General features: G+C 43.8%; 1 protein-coding gene across 5 annotated transcripts in view; it reads right to left on the reverse strand.

Moving 5' to 3' along the window:
• Nucleotides 1-18,408, reverse strand: part of tp63 (tumor protein p63) — a 59,014-nt gene that overhangs the window by 8,736 nt on the left and 31,870 nt on the right. For 3 of the 5 annotated variants that reach the window (XM_080297453.1, XM_026157695.2, XM_026157694.2), the window contains 2 exons: nt 16,884-17,013; nt 6,344-6,601 (listed from right to left, as the gene is read on the reverse strand). In XM_080297453.1, the coding sequence (XP_080153579.1) occupies nt 6,344-6,601; nt 16,884-17,013 (388 nt within the window). Of the gene's footprint in view, nt 1-6,343; nt 6,602-10,258; nt 10,459-16,883; nt 17,014-18,408 lie in introns of those variants that run through there. The other 2 variants (XM_026157697.2, XM_026157696.2) reach the window with 1 other exon arrangement.

Genomic DNA, 18,408 nt, shown 5'->3' on the forward strand with positions numbered 1-18,408 from the left:
TCTGCCTTATGCCTGCGTTTCGCCCACTGATGCAGTCTGCTATTAAACGCAACTTTTCACATGTGCTGCTTTCCTCAAGTGACCCTCTTATAGTGACCCAACGCCAACGCTGCAGCGCTGATGCTCACTGCTGGGAAATACGAATGCAAAGCAGAAAATTTTAACAATAAAACTGCGTTTTGATTCGTGCACAAGGACACGATAGATTGACTGATGAGGGCAGTTTAAGCTCAACACGGCAACTGAACTGACTCTTCCTTAAAATCAAAGCGGCTTTCTAGCAGCTTTTAAAAAAAAAAAAGCCTCCAAGATGAATGGCTGTAGTTGCCCCCTCGCTCCTAACCTGATACTCCCCGTACGCCTCTGTCAGTCAGCTAAATGAGGTGGAGAAGCCAAGCAGAGAGATGGAGGAAGGGGGGCGAGGGTGTGGAAGAAGAGCAAAAGAGAAAGAGAGAGGTGGTGTGTAAAGGGTCTGCACAAATCTGAGCCTAAAGATCTAATCGCGAATGTTAGGCCAGAAACACAAAGTTTGTTTAGATGATATCCTACAGTTTCAAACACACACACATGCACACACACACACACACACACACACGAGTGGCCCACCCCAGCCCTGAAGCTACAAACTTTGAGTGCACAGCTCTGTGCTGCTGCTGTGTTTGCTCAGCAGTGAGAGCAGGAGCTGCTGATTGCTGAAAGCAGCATGCGGTTAAAGCCAACACTGTTCAGGGTGGAGGACAGCCAGTTGACTGATGGGGATTCAGTGGCTCACACAGGGTGCGGCGCTCAGGTGTTAACATGTAATTATGAGCCTTTCATTGGTCACAATGTGAATTACACGGCCGAGGAACACAAGGCGCACAATGCAGAGCCGCTTAATCACAATCATTTGAAAGAAAACTTCTGCGAGTGTTTGCAGGAAACACACGTGATGCATTGTTCAGCTGGCACGGGGCAAAAGTAATAAATGACCTAAAGTGGCTGGACTTTTAAATTCTACGTGCACATCTGGAAAGCTCGGCTGGAAACCGTGCGGACACAGCACTGCAGCTTTCAAGCTACAACGAAAATGCGTCTCTGGGATAATCTGACTACGCGCAACATGCAATTTGTCCTGATACTCGGACATAGAAAGTAATTGCACACATGCAGCTAATGCACACAAACACACAGCACAGGAACACAGAGACACACACTTCCTGTGTTGCGCAGGTTGGGGCAGGCCCACAGTTGTAGCGTTCCTTTCTACCTGACAGGCGCTGCGGGCGCATGCAGAAGTCAAGTCCTGACAAACATCAGGCCTTAAACAAGCAACGTTTGGCGCCTCTGGTCTTGTCTTCTTCATACCTGACATGTCATGTCATGCCTACAGCGTCTCCCAAACCTGTTTAATTCAACAATAATCCAAAGAGTTCTTTTCCTCCCTCGCTCTACTTTTCTCTGAAACTGAAGCAAAGCACCTGCTTCTTAAATCTAAAACAGGGGGAAAAGTTGAACATTTTAGCGGACAATCTGCTCGGCCGAAGCTATCAGCACCAATCTCGACCACCCAATCTTAGGGATGACACCTGCCCCCGGGCAAGCAGCATCACGTAGCTGGTGTTGAAAGAGTCAAACATGTATCTGTCCCTCTTGGGATTTGCCAATCAAATGTCTTCAGCAGAACAACTGTAACTTCAACTTTAAAACTGAAAGCACAGCAGGTGGGAAGAGGTTTAGGGGAAAAAAAAGCAATCGAGGATTTTCTCCTTTTCTTTTCAGATGGAGAGCAGCCAAAGTTTGCTAAACATGCTTAAAATTATTTTCAAAAACTGTTTGATCTGCTTATCCTTGAAGGAAGCGTTTGAGCTGCCAGCACTTTTTTGTCGTTCCAACCTTCAATTATAACACAACAATGATTTCTGTGTTGAGAGCACTCCAACAAACTCAGTTTGGTGAGGTCTGATTTAAATTCCTCCTTTTCCCCCTGATGACAGACTAATATCTGCCTTTTATATTTATACCGCCACAGCATGAGCCTGCTTTCTGTTGCTGTAAATCACTGCTGCAGGTACTCTGTCAGAAAGCGGAAAAAAAAGGAATCTTGTAACTTAAACTGTAAAAGAAAGGGCTTTTCCGAGAAGATTATGGAGAAATCCCATAGCCCATATCATAAAAACCTTTTCAACTCTGCCTTTTTAAAAATTTTCCCCTCCACCTTTTCCCATCTGTAGCTTTCAGGGTTTGTCTCTCTGCGACGGGCGAGTCGTGACAAGCTTCTTGACACAAACAAGTCTCAGCCCCATCTCGTGAGGCGTGGGACGGGCCCGCAGATGTTCCATGGGCAAGTTGCGTCTTGCCGCCTTTCGCTAGAACACTCTTCTCTTTGAGCATTCCTCCTCCTCCTCCGGCGCAATGTGAGATGCAACCATCAAGCTTAACTCTCTCAAAAAAAGACAGAGCCCACTCCAAGAGCACAGGGTTCAGGAAAGAGGCACACGGTATTTACACAAGTATTATCTACAGGCCCTCAATCCATTACTGTAATCCCCCTGGGCTCAACAGCGTCCCAGTGATAGCCCGAACCATGACATTCCTCTCCTTTGACTAAATATGGTGGCAGTTAATACACACCGCAAACACAACTAGTCTTTACCCTGACAACAATGGCTGCCTCCTTTAGCGGCGCAAAGAAGATGAAACATCTCTAAACTTGTGTATTCATTTGACCCGGCGATTGTTTTTCTCTAACCGAGCGCTGGGGGAGGGAACGCCGTGCAGGCTGCAGGAGTGCCGGCAGGAAAACCGTGTGGGAGCAGTTTCTGGGAAACACTGACGTGTTGCACCTTTTGCTGTGTGCCTCATCCTAGACAGGAAGAGGTTAAGGTGTGGGTTAGGGATTAGGTGTGTCTCCATCAGAACAGTCATCAAACAGTACAGTACACAGTCCACTAAGTCCCCGTGGAAGATCCCACAGGCCTTCAAAAAGGGGGCATTAGTGGATCTATGCACAGAGCAAAGCTGCAGTGACATCTACGGTGGCTCTCTGCCATCAGTCCATCAGTCCAGCAGTTGAGCTTATTGGGCTGAGATTATGGGAGCTTTACGAAAGATCTCCTGAGATCAGGAGAGGGAGCCTCCTTTGAGATGGGAACCGACGCTGTAATCACTCTTCTTTAGAATCAGACTGGAAGCTGCAGCCAGCGAAAATGACTCTCTCTATGAGCCAATCTGGAAATCAACAAAACGATGTTCGGCGGGGAAACGCTGTAACGAATCCTCTCTGACAGGATCAACTGCATTTCAGAGTTGAGTGACATTTAACCTGGCTGCGAGGTACAAAAACAACAACAGAGCATGTGGAACCAGCCCGACCTCACAGAAAACATTACAAGCAATCAGTCACGTGCTGGTCATCATTTATTTGTGCATTATTGTTTTCAAGGCCAACTCCAGATGAGCGCTCTAAACAGGCTCTAAACTCTAAGCAGTGCAGTGCATCCACTTCCTGGCTCTTATTTATGTATGGTCAAAATCAAACTCCAATTAAAAACAGTCATTAAAAAGCAGTCTGTGTGTTTGTTTTCATGGACATAGATCGTAACAACAGGAAGTACGTGTCATGTCTGCAGTAAATAAAGGAACCAAGGAAACCTCCCCGCCTCTGTTACCACAGGGAAATAAATTGACATTTAAGTCAGACGTGTATTTTAACTTCTCAAATGGGCTCAGTTACTTGTTCCCAGTGCAATAGCTTTATATCAGCAGCACATTTGCAATCTCCACCAACACTGGTGGCCAGTTGAGGAGGATAATGATGGTGGTGCTTCAGCTCTGAAACAGGAACAGCTTAGAGTTTAGCTGTCACCGAGGGAAGTGAACAAGCTTGTTGTCGATTATGTGGTGCTGCTGATGTAAATGTCCAACTGGCTCCACAGCCTCTGTGCACAGACTGGTTATCCACAGGTGTGCAAAGTTGTTATTCTTGCTAATGTAAAAGTCATCGTAAGGAGGTGCTTTGCACAAAAGGTGATGCTAATTACTTTTTAATGGCTCTGATTTTGTAATGCTACCCATCCTTCGCTAGGAGAACAAACTTTATTTCGATTGGTTAACTGTACGAGACGATGTTGCACAACAGCACTTGTTTGTGTTTACTGCTCTCATATTTTAGCGCTCGTGCCCGTTTCTTATCCTTGTGGAGACTTTGGGCGACTGCACTTTAAAAAATAGAATTTATACAAAAAAAATGAGTTTTTAAAAATATTTTTAATGTTTTTTTAAACTCTGAACTACTAAATAAAGTTAAGTCTTTAATCAGTGCAATGATTGTAAGTAGCAATCCCTGACTTTTCCATGTTAAGCCAGACCAATCAAACCAGTCTTGCATCATGTTATGACTGTGGGACACATCGTTGGTTCCCTGCATGTGTCTACGACGGGACGACTGCGACTGGGGCGTGCCGCTCACAAACCACAGTGTGAGCCACCTCACGGTTGCGCATCAGACAAACACTTTTGTTTTTGGACTGAAAATGAGAGGGATGACTGAGGCACTGTGGGAACTGGGCAAATGTGACGATCCCACACTCGGCGTGGCCAAGGAGTAAGGCGAGATCGCCCAGCACTCCCTGAGTTTGCCTGGAAGCTACAGCACGTTAAATTCGGCGCATCAATGCGCTCAGCAGGTTTTCCTCAAACGGCCCGCATTTTTGACTGTTAATTGGAAATTTTTAATAAATATGTTTCTGTATTAAGCGTTTTCTGCTCCGTTATGTAATAACTGACATGTCACAAAGTTACGTCACCCAGATTCTGTATGTGAACAGACGGGGTTTCCTTTGACGCCCACGCCGTCACTAGATGATGTGACAGCTGTCCCAAATTATGACGCAGGGACAAAAAGCCGCCGCCAATTTCGTCCGCTAGAGTGCATTAGTGCACCGACCTTGCGCCTCTGTTCCCGCATCGCCGCAGATCGCACACATTAACAACCGAGCAGGCGGGGCACTGATGCAACAGCTGTCCCTCAGCCCTGTGATGCGTAATGACAGAGCGAGAGGAGCCGGTTGAGTCTGTTTAATGAGTCGAGGATGGTGACATCTAGCTGCACGGGAAAGGAGCAACGATTCAACCTGTTTACCTCTGTCATCAACAAAGCATCAGTAAACTTTACCCGACTTCTGAGGAAAAGGGACATTTCACTTGAGTGAGGTCACTGTGAGACTAATAAAGGTTTAAGCTTCTTCATTTTCACTTTAACCTGCCACACATGCAGGGCTCTGGCTTCCTGTAGAAAGTTGTTTTTGGTGCTTTGTCAAGAAGTTTTAACACTAAATGACCTGCACTGTTAGCAGTTTGGTTAGCTAAAATTAACAATTCCCAGACATTTTTGTATCTAAAATGGTCGAAATATGAGAAAATAGCACATTTTCTGTCAAGTGAGACAACTCAAGCCTTACTTACTCAAGCTAACACATTTCCTATCACATGAATGAGTGCATCCATGATTTTGACAGTGTATGCACTCTTCCCCCTGTCAGTGAGAAGTTAACTTAAAAACCCTGAGGTTCAGTCCTGATGTAAAAATATCTCAGGTGACATTCTTCCCAGCCAGAAGTCAGATAAGAAGTTCATAGGTGAAAGTGTCTCTTTAACCTCCACCCCGATAAATCATCACCTCCTACAATGATGGGTTAGGCTGACAGGCAGCACATTTAAATTTATTACACAATAAAAAAATGACAAAAGCTTTCATTCTTTTGTAGCTATAAAAGTCATATCTTTATCTTGAGTGCTGATTGTTATGATGTGTAATTAAAAACATAATTTATGGAACATAAGATAAAGAAAACATGAATGCAGCCTCTGTCCAGCAGGACAGGAACGATGGGAGATGGTGTAACAGAGTCTTTCTTCTTCTTCTCCCTATTTTCCGTCTTTATACTTAAGTAAAATTCCAGCTTCCTGTATATCTTATTTAAATCAAAAAGTTCATGTGTTACTTAGTGTACTCTCTTAACCTCCAGTACTCACCTGTTGATCAGAAGTGAAGCGCAAAGTTATTCTAGTTAATGCAAACTAAACCATAAACACATTTATCTGATCAATATTACAAAATTAACTTCAATTAAATATTCGGTAAATGTTCTTAGTCCGAGTCTTTTCTCACTCTGGTCAAATTTGTGAGTTCAGCACAATTATTATTAAGAAATAAATCATATTCACTCAAATCTGTCCCACCTGCAGAGGCCTATCAGTGGGGTCTGCACGACATTAATGCGAGACTGCTTGCAGAAAAGGAAGTGGAACCCCGCTAACTTTATGCAGGACTCCACAAACACTGAGCGAACACGGGTCTTACCGTCCAGGTGGCAGACTTTGCTGTGCTGGACTGCTGGAAGGACACGTCAAAGGTGTGTGGGCCTGCGTAATCTGTGTTGGATGGGATGGCCGGTGAGGGGGAAAGGGCATCGAAGGTGGAGCTGGGCTGGGCGTAGGGCGACGGGGCGGTCACGTTGTTCTGCGCGTGGTCGTTGTTGTAGGGGCTGGTGGAGGTCGAGCCGCCGTTCTGAATGTTCTGATCCATGCCATTCAGGAGCCCCAGGTTTGTGTACTGTGACTGAAGATGGAGAGGAGGGGGAGGGGGAAGAGCGACAAAGGTGTTCAGTCACAGATGCTTCAGACGAAATGTTTTGTGCAAATTTTGTAATAAAGAAATAAAAACAGTTAGCCTCATCCAAACATCAGTGATTAAGGTAAAAGATTAAGACAACACATGAAATAAACACGTTCTCCCTACAAAGCCATTTCTTTTCCCACATATATTCAGACAGGACGAGTGGAATTAAAATATGTCCCCTTTAGAGAGGATGGAGAGTACTCCTGGGTGGTAGCCAGCCCCTTCTTGCTTGCTCTGCTTGCCATTCACCTCATTCCTTTCCATTTATAAACAGCACATTCCTGGAAGAGGTGCCATCGCTCGTGCTCTTTAGACGGCCATCAATCTTTCCAGGGCCTCTCGTTTATTTCGAGCACGGCTGGCCACAGCTGTCCGACTCACACCCACTGCCCTGCCAGGTGTTAGTGTTGCTCCAGATGATCAACAAAACACTAGGTTGGTAGGTTAGATAACTATTAGTCAAGGGAGTGACTTATGAATCAACGATGCCGCTTTATTACACACAGATCCATAGACACACCTGAGAGAGGTCACTGGAGTCAACCTCGGCATACCTGTGCAGCAGCGCCACAGGGGAGCGGCTGTTTGGCAGAGGAAGGGGGGCTTAAGCCCCTCAGAAACAATGACACCGGAGCTTATAAGGAGGCTGCGTGAAACAATTATGCCGGGCATGCAGGTGTTAAGAGACAAGTGTTTTGTGAATGGAGCACACACGCACGCACAGAAAGAAAGAAAGTCCTTCCTGGGGGAGCCCCTGCAGCTTTTAGTGGGGACACACACGCTCTCACACAAATGACTGATTATACGCACGTATTACAGGTCTAAGAGTGGCTCTGTGGATCTAATCAGGGGGAAAAATGGATGGTAAGAAAAACAAAGTTCTTTTTTTCCCCACCTACGCATATTTTAAAAATGAAAATAATCCCCGTTTCCCATGGGAACGAGCTCGGTGGATTTATTTCCTGTTTGTACACCGTTTTCCCGTAAATGAAGCGCGAGCGATGGTGATATCAGAGTGATTCTTTTGAACTATGGTGCAATTCCACTGAGGCACTCAGCCATTGAGAGATGACACAGCCTCCCCCAGTACCTGATGCTGGCAGCTGCTATGGTGGATCTGACAGGCACCAATTATCAATGCCAAATGATTATTCTAAAGAAAAGGCTGATGGTGGCCTCAGACCAAACATAGATAAAAGCAGAAGCATAAAGCAGACAGGCTGACGTAGACTACTTAACATTAAATACAGGGCCTGAGATAATGCTTCTCGTGGTGTAAGTGAAAATCAGGATCAAAGATGAGGATTTGAGGATAAAGCTGTAATTGACCAGATAGCGAGGTTTCACCTGAACTCATCGCGTTTTAATGTTTAATTGGCTGGAAGCAGGATATCAGCTTTTAGAAAGGGCAGCGTGAGGGACTTTCAGGCCTTCTCTTCATTTCCTTTAATCAGATCTTATTCCACTATAATACAGCCAGCATTTAATAACCACTTTAGCAGCTCTTAAAAATTCCTTCTGTTTATAGCTGACGCTGTGTTCAGGCCTCTGGGATGCCACGGCTGTGCAAAGCAGAAGCGCAGTAAATCAGCAGCAGCCTTTAATAAAGTTTACAAAAAGCTGCGCTTTCTGTTCGAGGCCTGAGAGCTCATTTCTTTGTCTGAGAGAAAATGCTGGGCTAACGCTTCAGACCAGCGGCAAAAGGACACTGTTGACCTTCACAGCGATTGCCTGAATTACCCACAACACATAGCAGGGATATTTTAAATACACGTGGCAGGGCTCATTTAGAAGTTGCTGCTGCGGCGTTGGGTTCGGCGCGTGCATGCATTCAAATCAATGCATTCCTCGCTGGGTATGCGACCAAATGAATTCACTGAATAAATATGAAATGTTAATGGTGAAAATGCTCTCTGCACTCCCGCCAAAACTCTTGTCTAAAGAGTCGGTTCGGTGCTTTTGACTCGTTTCTCATCAGTTTAATAGCGCGAGTGTCATTATCAGCAGCATCGCGAGGCAGCAGAGATTGTTTTCTTTGTGAGAACACAGATCACAGTCTCTGATAAACCCAGAAAATTCCACAGACGTAACAGCAGTCCCCTACGCGGAGCAGAAGCGCCACACTCTTTCAGCACTTATACTGACCAACTGAAAGCTCCACAGTTTCTATCTAGAGCTTCTAAAATCCTCCTGTTGCTGCTGCTTTGTGTAGCCGCAGAGCGCAAACACTGATAACGCCAAATCTTGAGAGACAGCAGGAGCCAGATCAGACCCAGCCTGAGGGGGAAAGAGCTCATTCCAGGCTCTCCGCTGACCCGCTCATCGTTGGACCAGCGTATGAGACCATCTGGGGAGGGAGACATTAAAGGCTCAACAAGGCCGAGAGGGGGGAGGTGAGGTGGGGCTGGGTGGGTGGGGGTCTATCGGCACCTCATACCTGCTGGGGTGGGCAGAGCAGGTGATTGTATCTACATCAACATACCATTAAAGCAATTACGACCCCGGACAAAACAGCAATGCCTGGCCGGCCACCATCTAATGGCTGCAGCGGCTCCCAGGAGACTGGGGACCGGGGGGAACCCGATACCCCGCACACGCACGCACTCACACTCAGACACACACACTGACCTGGACACCACTTAAAGACCCCCTGCTCAACAACTTAAAAAGACAGCGAACTGACACACCTGCTATCCGCAACCTGCAATCTGAGAATCTATCACCGCTCGGCGTTAGCTTTGGTTTGGAATTCAGTTAGTGGGAAAAAAAAGAAAGAAAGAAAAAGAAATAACAGACATATATATGGAAAAGCAAAAGCACGATCCAAGGAAAAGAGCTGAGATTGAATTGTTTAACTTAGAGTTCGGGTTGTCAATCATATTTGAAAAAGAAGAAAATAAAGCTAAGATGATATGTTTGCCATCGAGCTCGGCAAACACAGATAAGGCAACAATTATGGTTTCCCTCTTAGGGTAAAATATGAATCTACAGGAACAGATTTTTTTTTCATTTTTTTTTAAAGAATATGTATCTATTAAAAACTTTTTCCTCACATTTTACTCTTTAAACTTTTGTTGTCTTTGGTTTCAACAGAACAGAAGATTTAATGGAAAGAGAAACGTGGCGCCACGTTAAATCAAAACCATTTTCAGTTTTGTCCCCCCAAATTTTCCAACTTTTACCAAGAAACAAACTCTGAGACGTAGAAACAGATTAAATCCTTTCCCGCCACACACACACACACACACACACACACACACACACACACACACACACACACACACACACACACACACACACACACACACACACACACACACACACACACACACACACACACACACAGCAGCCATTTCACAAGAAGGAAATATCCAGATTTGTGTTTACATTCCCCTGCTCTCTGGACTGTCACATCTGCAGTTTATGTCTCAGTTAGACGAATACACAAATCCAATCTACGGAACGTTAAATAGTGGCATAAAATCTACGCTTCAAACTACGAGGCCTTTTTCTCTGATGTGTCCTTCACGCCAGGGAGGCTGGGGGACCAAAGAATGGAAGCGAAGGCTGATGCCCTGTTTCCCGCACTGCTCTTACCTCGTTGTAAGAAGTTGTGGTCCCCGTCTCCAGGTACAACATGTTGGCACTGAGATTGAGCAGAGCTGCTGCTGTTTGCTCCACTGGCTCCAGGATTCCACAAATCTCTTTTCCTCACTCTAAAAGGAGTGATGTGGACTACAGATGCAAAGTGGACAAGCAGAAGCTCCTATAAGAATCTATGGGATGGTCATATATACCTTGGAAGAAAAGGGGGTGGGCCTGAGGAGCTTTACCTGTCCACACCCAGAAGAAGAGGCCTTGCTCTGCAGAGAAAACTCTGCAGAGAAAACGAATGACTTTGTCGACTTGGCAGCTTTGTTTATAATGAACTGCAACCAAAATAAAGCATTTCAGACGTTTTATTAATTTTTATATGCAACGACGTGACAACGCAGAAGGCAAAGCGACAGAAAATGGAGAAAAAAGTATGTTTTTGTCTTGAATTTTCAAAAAACAGCGCTGTTCTCAGACGAATTAAAACTAAAACATTTTAAATGAGTTTTTAACAAAAAAAAAGAAACGCCTCGGGTGGTTTAAAATAATTTTCCAAATTAGAAAAAAAGAGATGAGAGAGACGATTAATTCCTACAGTGCAGGCCGCTGAGTGGGAGCTGCGGTCTGGGCTCGGGACAGATACACAGTTGCTTGTTAGCATAAGAATGGCTCCCCTCTGAAGCCCCAGAGCACTCTGAATGGAGAGGCCTGCAGGAAAACAAAGGGACTCCCGTAGATTACTTGTATCTATCAGAGATGACTGCTGTAGATCTGTTTTGGAAACATGCATTGTTTCTCGGCCTGTGTAATGACGGTGGGACTGAGCCGCTCGCTCTCCTGTGACTCCAGCAGCTCCAATAAGAGTGGCCTAGTGAGTGGGATTCAATTTAATTGGGAATCATACAGTTTGTGCAGAGAAGCTTCTTACAACTGTTGGGTGATGCTGAGACATTTTTTAATGAATTGTTTTGATTAATATGAACTAAAAACATGCACAACGCAGATGTAAAAAATAAATAAATAAATAAAAATTCACAGAAAATTGACAATATAGGCTCAGATGAACATCTAAAAGAGCATGTGTGTCTTTATATAATCACATAAAATGAGAATTATTTTGACTTAAGAGGACATACTGCAGATATAATGATATTTAGATATGGCCAGCTGATCTGCTCCATGACAGAGGTAGAGGAGGAGGAGGAGGAGGCCAGTCAGCAGGGCACACATCACTCCTTTGGTGACGGGGGGATGAAAATCTTGCCCTGTGGTCAGAATGATTTGAAAGTTGTCTGAAATCTAAAGCACAACTGTGACGTGCAGTCAGTGTCTCCAATCATCAACCACACCCCGCTCAGGCCCCGGGGTTTCAGGCCTGCAGGTCAGCCTGTCACAAAAGGCAAATCAACACTTTAAAGAGCTCAAGCCAGTGGCCTCCTAAGACTCCCGGCCACAAACACGGGCCAACCTGCAGCTTCTGAGGGTGATCATTTGTTTGGCAAAACAAACTTCTAATTATGTTAAAACAACAGTGACCTGCGAAAGAGGTTAGAGTCCTCAGTTTGTGGCTAATGCAACGAAGGCAGGAGCTGAACTCCAAAACAGATCCATTTCTACAGCAACGTACTGATAAGCGTAAACATTAGATTCGTGATGGGTAACATTATGACTAAAAATGTCATGAAATAAACAGCTGGGTTCTTCAAAGACCCCAGTCGGTCACTTGAAGGTTAACTGCGTCACCTCGGCTGCTACAGCGGTGAGAAACTGAGTTGGAGCAAGCGGCGACTAAAGATCTGCAGATCCAGAGGCTCAGACAAAAGAGGCTTTGCTAAAGTTTTTCCTTTTAAAGAGGCTAGTCCTAAAGTCCGCTAGATTAGTTTAGTATCGGGTGTCGGGCTGCAGAGGCTGCAAAGGCACAGACACCTGACCTAAAACAGAGTAAGCTGCCGTCCTCACTGACAGACGCAGATGGTCGACCGAGCAGCAGAAAGCATCACTTGGGTGGCAAATCCCAAAATCCTCACAATCAACTGCCACCAAATCCTGAATCACTGAAGCTGCTTTTAGGGAAGCTAATTTATCCACAGACACATTTTATAAGTGAAAGAGAAACTGGGAACATTTTCAGCAATGATTTTTACGACCTTCACTGACCAAATGGCTGCAGAGTCACACTTTTGCACGCTAATTCAATTCTTTTATTTAAATACAAATAATCAGACAAGTGACGACACTGTAAAACAATGTGCTGGGCATCTTACCTTCATCTTTGCATTAACAGAGCAGCCGGGATGTTTTTACACCTGTTTTAGCACTGTGTCACATACATACTGGTAAGTAAAAGGGCTCAAATTCAGTGCTGCAGACTCCGTTAAAATCTAAACTTCACACACTGAGAAGATGGAAAGTATTTTAACTTTTCAACTTCACCTGCAACCACGGAAACCCACTTTTAGTTTTAGTTTCCGAGCTGAAGCTTCTGGAGGTTCAAGTACTGAACGCCTCAAGGTCCATGTGCGGGTCAAGCATGAGCCCCGAGTATTCGCACTCTTTGGTCGGGTTTAAATGTGTAACCTGTTCTTTTTGAGTTTTCCGTGTGAATCTATTTAAATGTTTCTGTAAAGCACTTTGCATCTGTTTCAAAAGTGTTCTTTTTCTATATTTATACGCTCTGTCGAGTCCTGGTTCAAAATGGGCCTACTGGAGTTGATCTTTATTACCTACTTTAACAGAAATCTCTCCGTTGTGCTATTTCTGACAATCTGATAAAGAAAAACGCTCATTTTGTTTGCATATATGAAACAGTTAAAATCATTTTGGAGAATGCCAAAAATGTTTCTACTCAGGAAAAACTCTGGCACTAGAAAATGAAATGTAGATCACGGCTCTGAAAACATGATCACTCGCACGGCCCGCTTTTCAATATCCTCCAGTATCACCAACAATGAGCACAGAGACTCAGCCGCTTATTTCAAACAGAATCGCTGCTTTTTCATTTATCTGATCACCACAGACGCCGTGCAGAAGGAAATTTCAAAGTTTCTTTTCCTGAATAAAAACATATAAACTAGTTAAAGATTTTAAACCACTGAGCAGTAAAACCCTGTTTTTTCTGCCCCAGCTCTCACAATACTGCTGAAAAACCTGGTTTCAAACATGATATTTCTTAAAATAATATCCATAACAGGTTTTTCCTGCTGGCATCCCTGAAGAGCCTCTAACTTTTCCTCTTAAGAAAATCACCTGGACTGGAAAAATATTCTTCACACCCTTGTTTATAAAAAAAAAAAAAAAAAAAGCACATCTTTATGAGATATGCACAGACTTCAGTTAAGCCTGTGTCCTCACCACATCTGGACCAGCCACACTCGAGTGCACAGTCGGCTCTAAAGTCTCATTCTGAGACAGATAAAATATTATCAAACAGTAGAAAACATTATTACTGAAAGATGTTTTCACCTGGTCACAACCTGCATGTTTTTTTGTTGAACCCGGCACCATATGAAACTGCGGCGTAAAAACACAGCTCACCATGACCAACAAAGAAAGTAACAGGGGCCCCACATCCCCACATCTAAACTCTGACTTCTTACCAAATCAACAGTCATTCAAGTGGACCGTGGCAAGCAACCGTTCTTTGGTCTTCACCTTTAAGTGCTGGAGGCAAACTGGTGGAGCATTAAAACAAAATAAAGGAGCGCTTTATGGCTGTCTACTTCATGCACCAGTTTGCTTCGGATTAAATAAAGTGTGATGTCCTGACGAATAAAGTTTGACGCCAAGCCTCTCGCTGCTTAGAAAGAGAAAAAAAAATAACGTTGGGAGGTAAAGGCTGGAGGAAAGGGCTCAAACGCTGTGGTAACAAGCGCACCACATGTGCTAAAGTCTGCATTAAAAAGCATTAATTTCAGCTCTGTTAAATGTGGGAAACAAAAGAGAAAACCCCTCATCTGCATCTGCACAAACACTGAACACAGGGGCACTCACGCCGAGACACACAGTAGGTGAGGGGAAAAAAATCCAAACACAAACATGTAATTAGATCTCGAAGGAGCCTCGTGTTGATTGAGCTACTCCTCTGTAAAGTTGTTTAAACTCTAACCTGCGACTGAAAAGCACCTCGGTGCCTCTGCTCGACAACTGCATCTTCCACGCACAGCTGATCACAGCTTTATCTGGCTGTAAAATCAGCTGTTTGGGGTAGGATATAGCGTTTCTCCTGCCACGATCCCCGCTACATTCCTTCATGTTATTCTACCCTCTCCTTCCCCCTTCGTTGCCACCCCACCTCCACAACCTTTACATGGAGAAGACACGTACTGATAGATGAGACCTGGGACCTCTACAACAGAGGCAGGTGCTGCGTTAAATTGTTGCCCTGCAGCTACAGTGCAAAAAAAAAGAAAGAAAGAAAGAAAAAAAAAGTAGAATAAAAAGGAATTTCACATTAAACGTAAAGCCCACACAATACAAATAAGTCCCCCGGGGCACTAAACAGTGAGCTGCATTCTAATGACTCATGAAAGAGGCACACCTCCACATGGGTGGAAGAGGAAGGGGGGCAAGTTGAGGGTGGGTTCGCCCACCGCAGCTTTTCATCAAAACAGAGGTATGACTCTGTAATAACGGCTGGGGCTTGGTGATTGGCAAGCAGCCACCGGAGCGAGCTTTTAGCCCACAGCGATGCTGCCAGATCTGCTGCTGTGCCAATCGCTGCACCACGCCCCTCTCTGGTGCACAAAGTGGAAAGTGGGTGGTGGGGGTAGAGCCGTTAATCATCAGTTCAAGAGAGCACAGGCCCCCTTGGGGGATGCGCAGTGTAACGTTACTCAGCTCCCCGAACGAAATTTTTATTTGCTATTTTTTTCCCGCCCTGGCTGGACAACGGCATTCCTGCACTGGGAGGGGAGCGTGCACATCATCGCTGAGCAGCAGAGCTGACAAGGACATGCCCCGTGCTACAGGTCAAACATGGATTTACAAACCTGTGTTTTAACTCAGCGTTTTCTCTGTGAGACGCAGAGAAGACCGAGGTGAAAAGATGGGTGAAACTGACACAACTGAGCTGAACTTTGTTTAACTAAAACTCAGCCCCGATCGTTTCTTTCACCAAAAAATATGGTGAGGTGTGGGATGTGAACTTTTTGGGGCTTCTAAAGTGGGGCATACCAGAAAAAGTTTGAAAACCACTGATCTAGAGCAAGAGAGATGATTTAGGAATGAGTTTCCTTGTTAAAGCCTTCACACACTATCCCCCATCAGTGCAGGCTGGATGTGCAATGAAAGCGTCGCTGCTAAGGATGCCATCATTGCACAAATGTAAAGAAAAATACCAGAACCGGCTGCGTAGCTGCAAAGAAGCATGAGAAATATGGAAGATAAAACAAAAATTGAGATCATTCCTTAATTTTTCATAGTAAAACTAAGTAAGAGTGTACATGAAAAACCTAGAAATGGGAAAAATGGGAGTAGAAACACTTTATAGTTGTCACATATAAACACTGTAAATAAAAACGGCAGCATTCACCTGTATGCATATGCTGGTATAATCATCAGAGCCAACAGCCAATCATGTGTCGAACGTGTTTCCGGCCCTGACATCTCCTGCATTGAGGTTTTTATCTTTTTATCTTCTCTGTGGCAAACCAGCAGGTAGCAAATCATTACACCTGAACTAGCCTGACTTCACCAATCTTCTTTTTAAATCTTCTTCTCATGGATGCTGGACTTCTTACAGAGCTTTGATTAGCAGTTAGCTGATTGTGTTGATGCCTGAAAAGCGTACAGCCAAGCAGCTGCAGAGAAGCAGTACTTGCAAAGGTGGGTTTCACACGTTTCCTGATATAAAATTCTTCTATAATTTTCCTTCCACTGCAGCTGCGTCTTGTTATATGTGGTGAAACTGGAAAAATCAGACTATCTGTACTAAGATGTTGCAAGCTTAAACTCCTTCTGTGTCCAAAGAGGGATGCGTCATGTGACAGTGACAGGCGCGCGCTACCATCAACTCACTACCTGCCTCAGAGGAGCCACCCAGGTCAAGCACAGCTCAGGCTAAATCAGATAAAATCGCCAGCTTACAGACAACATCTCAGGAAAAAACAGACCTTTCTTCACCGGTGTGTGGAACCACTCTGCACCACCTTCTCTTAACCTTCCCAGGGAAATTCCATTGGTAATTTGAAAGGAGGTTCTGTGTTTTACAACATATGTAATTTACACTGTGAATCCAATCAACTCAGAATGAAAGTGATAGCATACAGCTCATAAATGATGAAAAATGCACAAAATAATTAGCTACCGAGATAATGGTGAGTCATTTAAGGAGAAGCATGGTTTTCCGCTTTGGGGCATGAGATGAAGGCCTTGGAATTTACTGGTTAAAAAATAATAGCCCTCAAAAATAAATATTTGATTGTTTCTGTGAGTATTGAACCAAAAAACAGGCAGTAAAACTGGTTATTTAGTTTACTGGTTGCACTGTGCATTATTAAATAATGGGCTCAAACAATCCTGAGCACGTCATAGGTTACTTGTATTGTTCCTTTTATAAATTATTTGTTCTCAGGCAGCAGAATTTAAAGTAAATCATTTATTTTCCCACTGAAACCTCACATGTACTTACAGAAAGCGGTTCATCCGGCTCACGCATGGTTATGCAGTCCATGCTGATCTGAATGGTGTTTCCTGCCGACCCGTCGGCCGGACTGTCGCTGAAGTTCAGCTCGATGGGCTGGACTGAATGAATGGCAGATCTGAAACAGCAACAATACAGATTAATGGGTCGTTCCATGTAAAATAAACCAAATCTGAGAAACGTTTCTATACACCCCCCCTCAGAATCTGCTGATTTTTATTTACAGGGATTTCAATGAATTTATTGACCCATCATACTATGAATATTTTTAGCTTTTGGAGTACACAGTGATTGTTTTTAACTTGTGCTACATTTTCTAGAATTCTTGAGCCTTCATAACTTACAGTCCAGGAGATATTCACATTAAATATTAAACCCATTTAAGCTCTGTTAAGAACTGATTTCAAATCAATTTTGGACCCACTCCAAGAGTCCAAATCTAAATTCTTGTTTATAGCAGTGTGTAGCTGCGTGCATCGGTGTGAATAAACTGTCTGTAACGCAGAGGAACAGAATCGATTACTGGCATGCCGGATGTTTTATCCGTTTTCTGATAAATCACTGGCGCAGACTTCAAAAAATGAATTCTGGGTAAACTTTCAAGGTTCACCATGTCGTTAGCGTGTGGGATAGTTTGGCTAGATTGTGGTGTGGGCGTGAAATTGATCAGGCTTATGTGTCTCTCTCCCTCCTCTCTCTCATCTGTCCTGTGATTTCATGCTGTGATACATGTAAAATTATTACTCTGGGAGAAAGTTAGGGTTAGCAGCAGAAGCTCTCTGACTTTTGTTCTTGCACCGGTGCCCTCTGCCTCTCTGCAAAGTCTCACTGTTTGCTCACCCAGTGAACAGAGCAGAGACAGACAGAGCTAACAGAAGACAAGGGGGAGAGAGGAAAGTGAGACTTTTTTTTTTTTACTTAAGTCGACCTATAGCTCAGGAAATATGACACAGGAATAAAACTGACACATACAAAAGGAATTCAGGATGTTAGCTATTGACTGAAATATATAAGAGCTACACTGACCCAGCTCACAGGGACAAATGAGCCACCAGAGAACAAGACTTTAAAATACAACTGTAAATTAATTCTTTTACAAGTTAACTGTATATTTATACAATTAATAACAGAGTCCTTAATAATGTTGATGTTATTATTGACAAATAAATGAATATTGAAACTAATTTGTTTCCAGATATGAACATTTTTAGAAAAAGTACACTGCTAAAAAAAACCCGTAAATGAACAATTTTTAATCAGAATACAGAATCAAGTCAGTTAAACTTGAAATTGATATAATATCAGTATAGAAGTTATACTGACAGAATACTGATCTGGTCAGTTAAGTAGCAGAGTAGCAGAGCATAAATAAAACTGAATTAAATTAAATTGAACAATAGGCACACTACAGGGGCAACCATTCCAAAATAGGAATGGTTTTACAGGTGAAGCCCACTGACATTTTTTTCCTCCACATCTTTTCTGATGGTTTTTTTCCACTAGTTTTGCATTT

The sequence above is a fragment of the Astatotilapia calliptera genome, chromosome 23, assembly GCF_964374335.1.
Source record: "Astatotilapia calliptera chromosome 23, fAstCal68.1, whole genome shotgun sequence".
In the NCBI taxonomy this organism is placed as follows: domain Eukaryota; kingdom Metazoa; phylum Chordata; class Actinopteri; order Cichliformes; family Cichlidae; genus Astatotilapia; species Astatotilapia calliptera.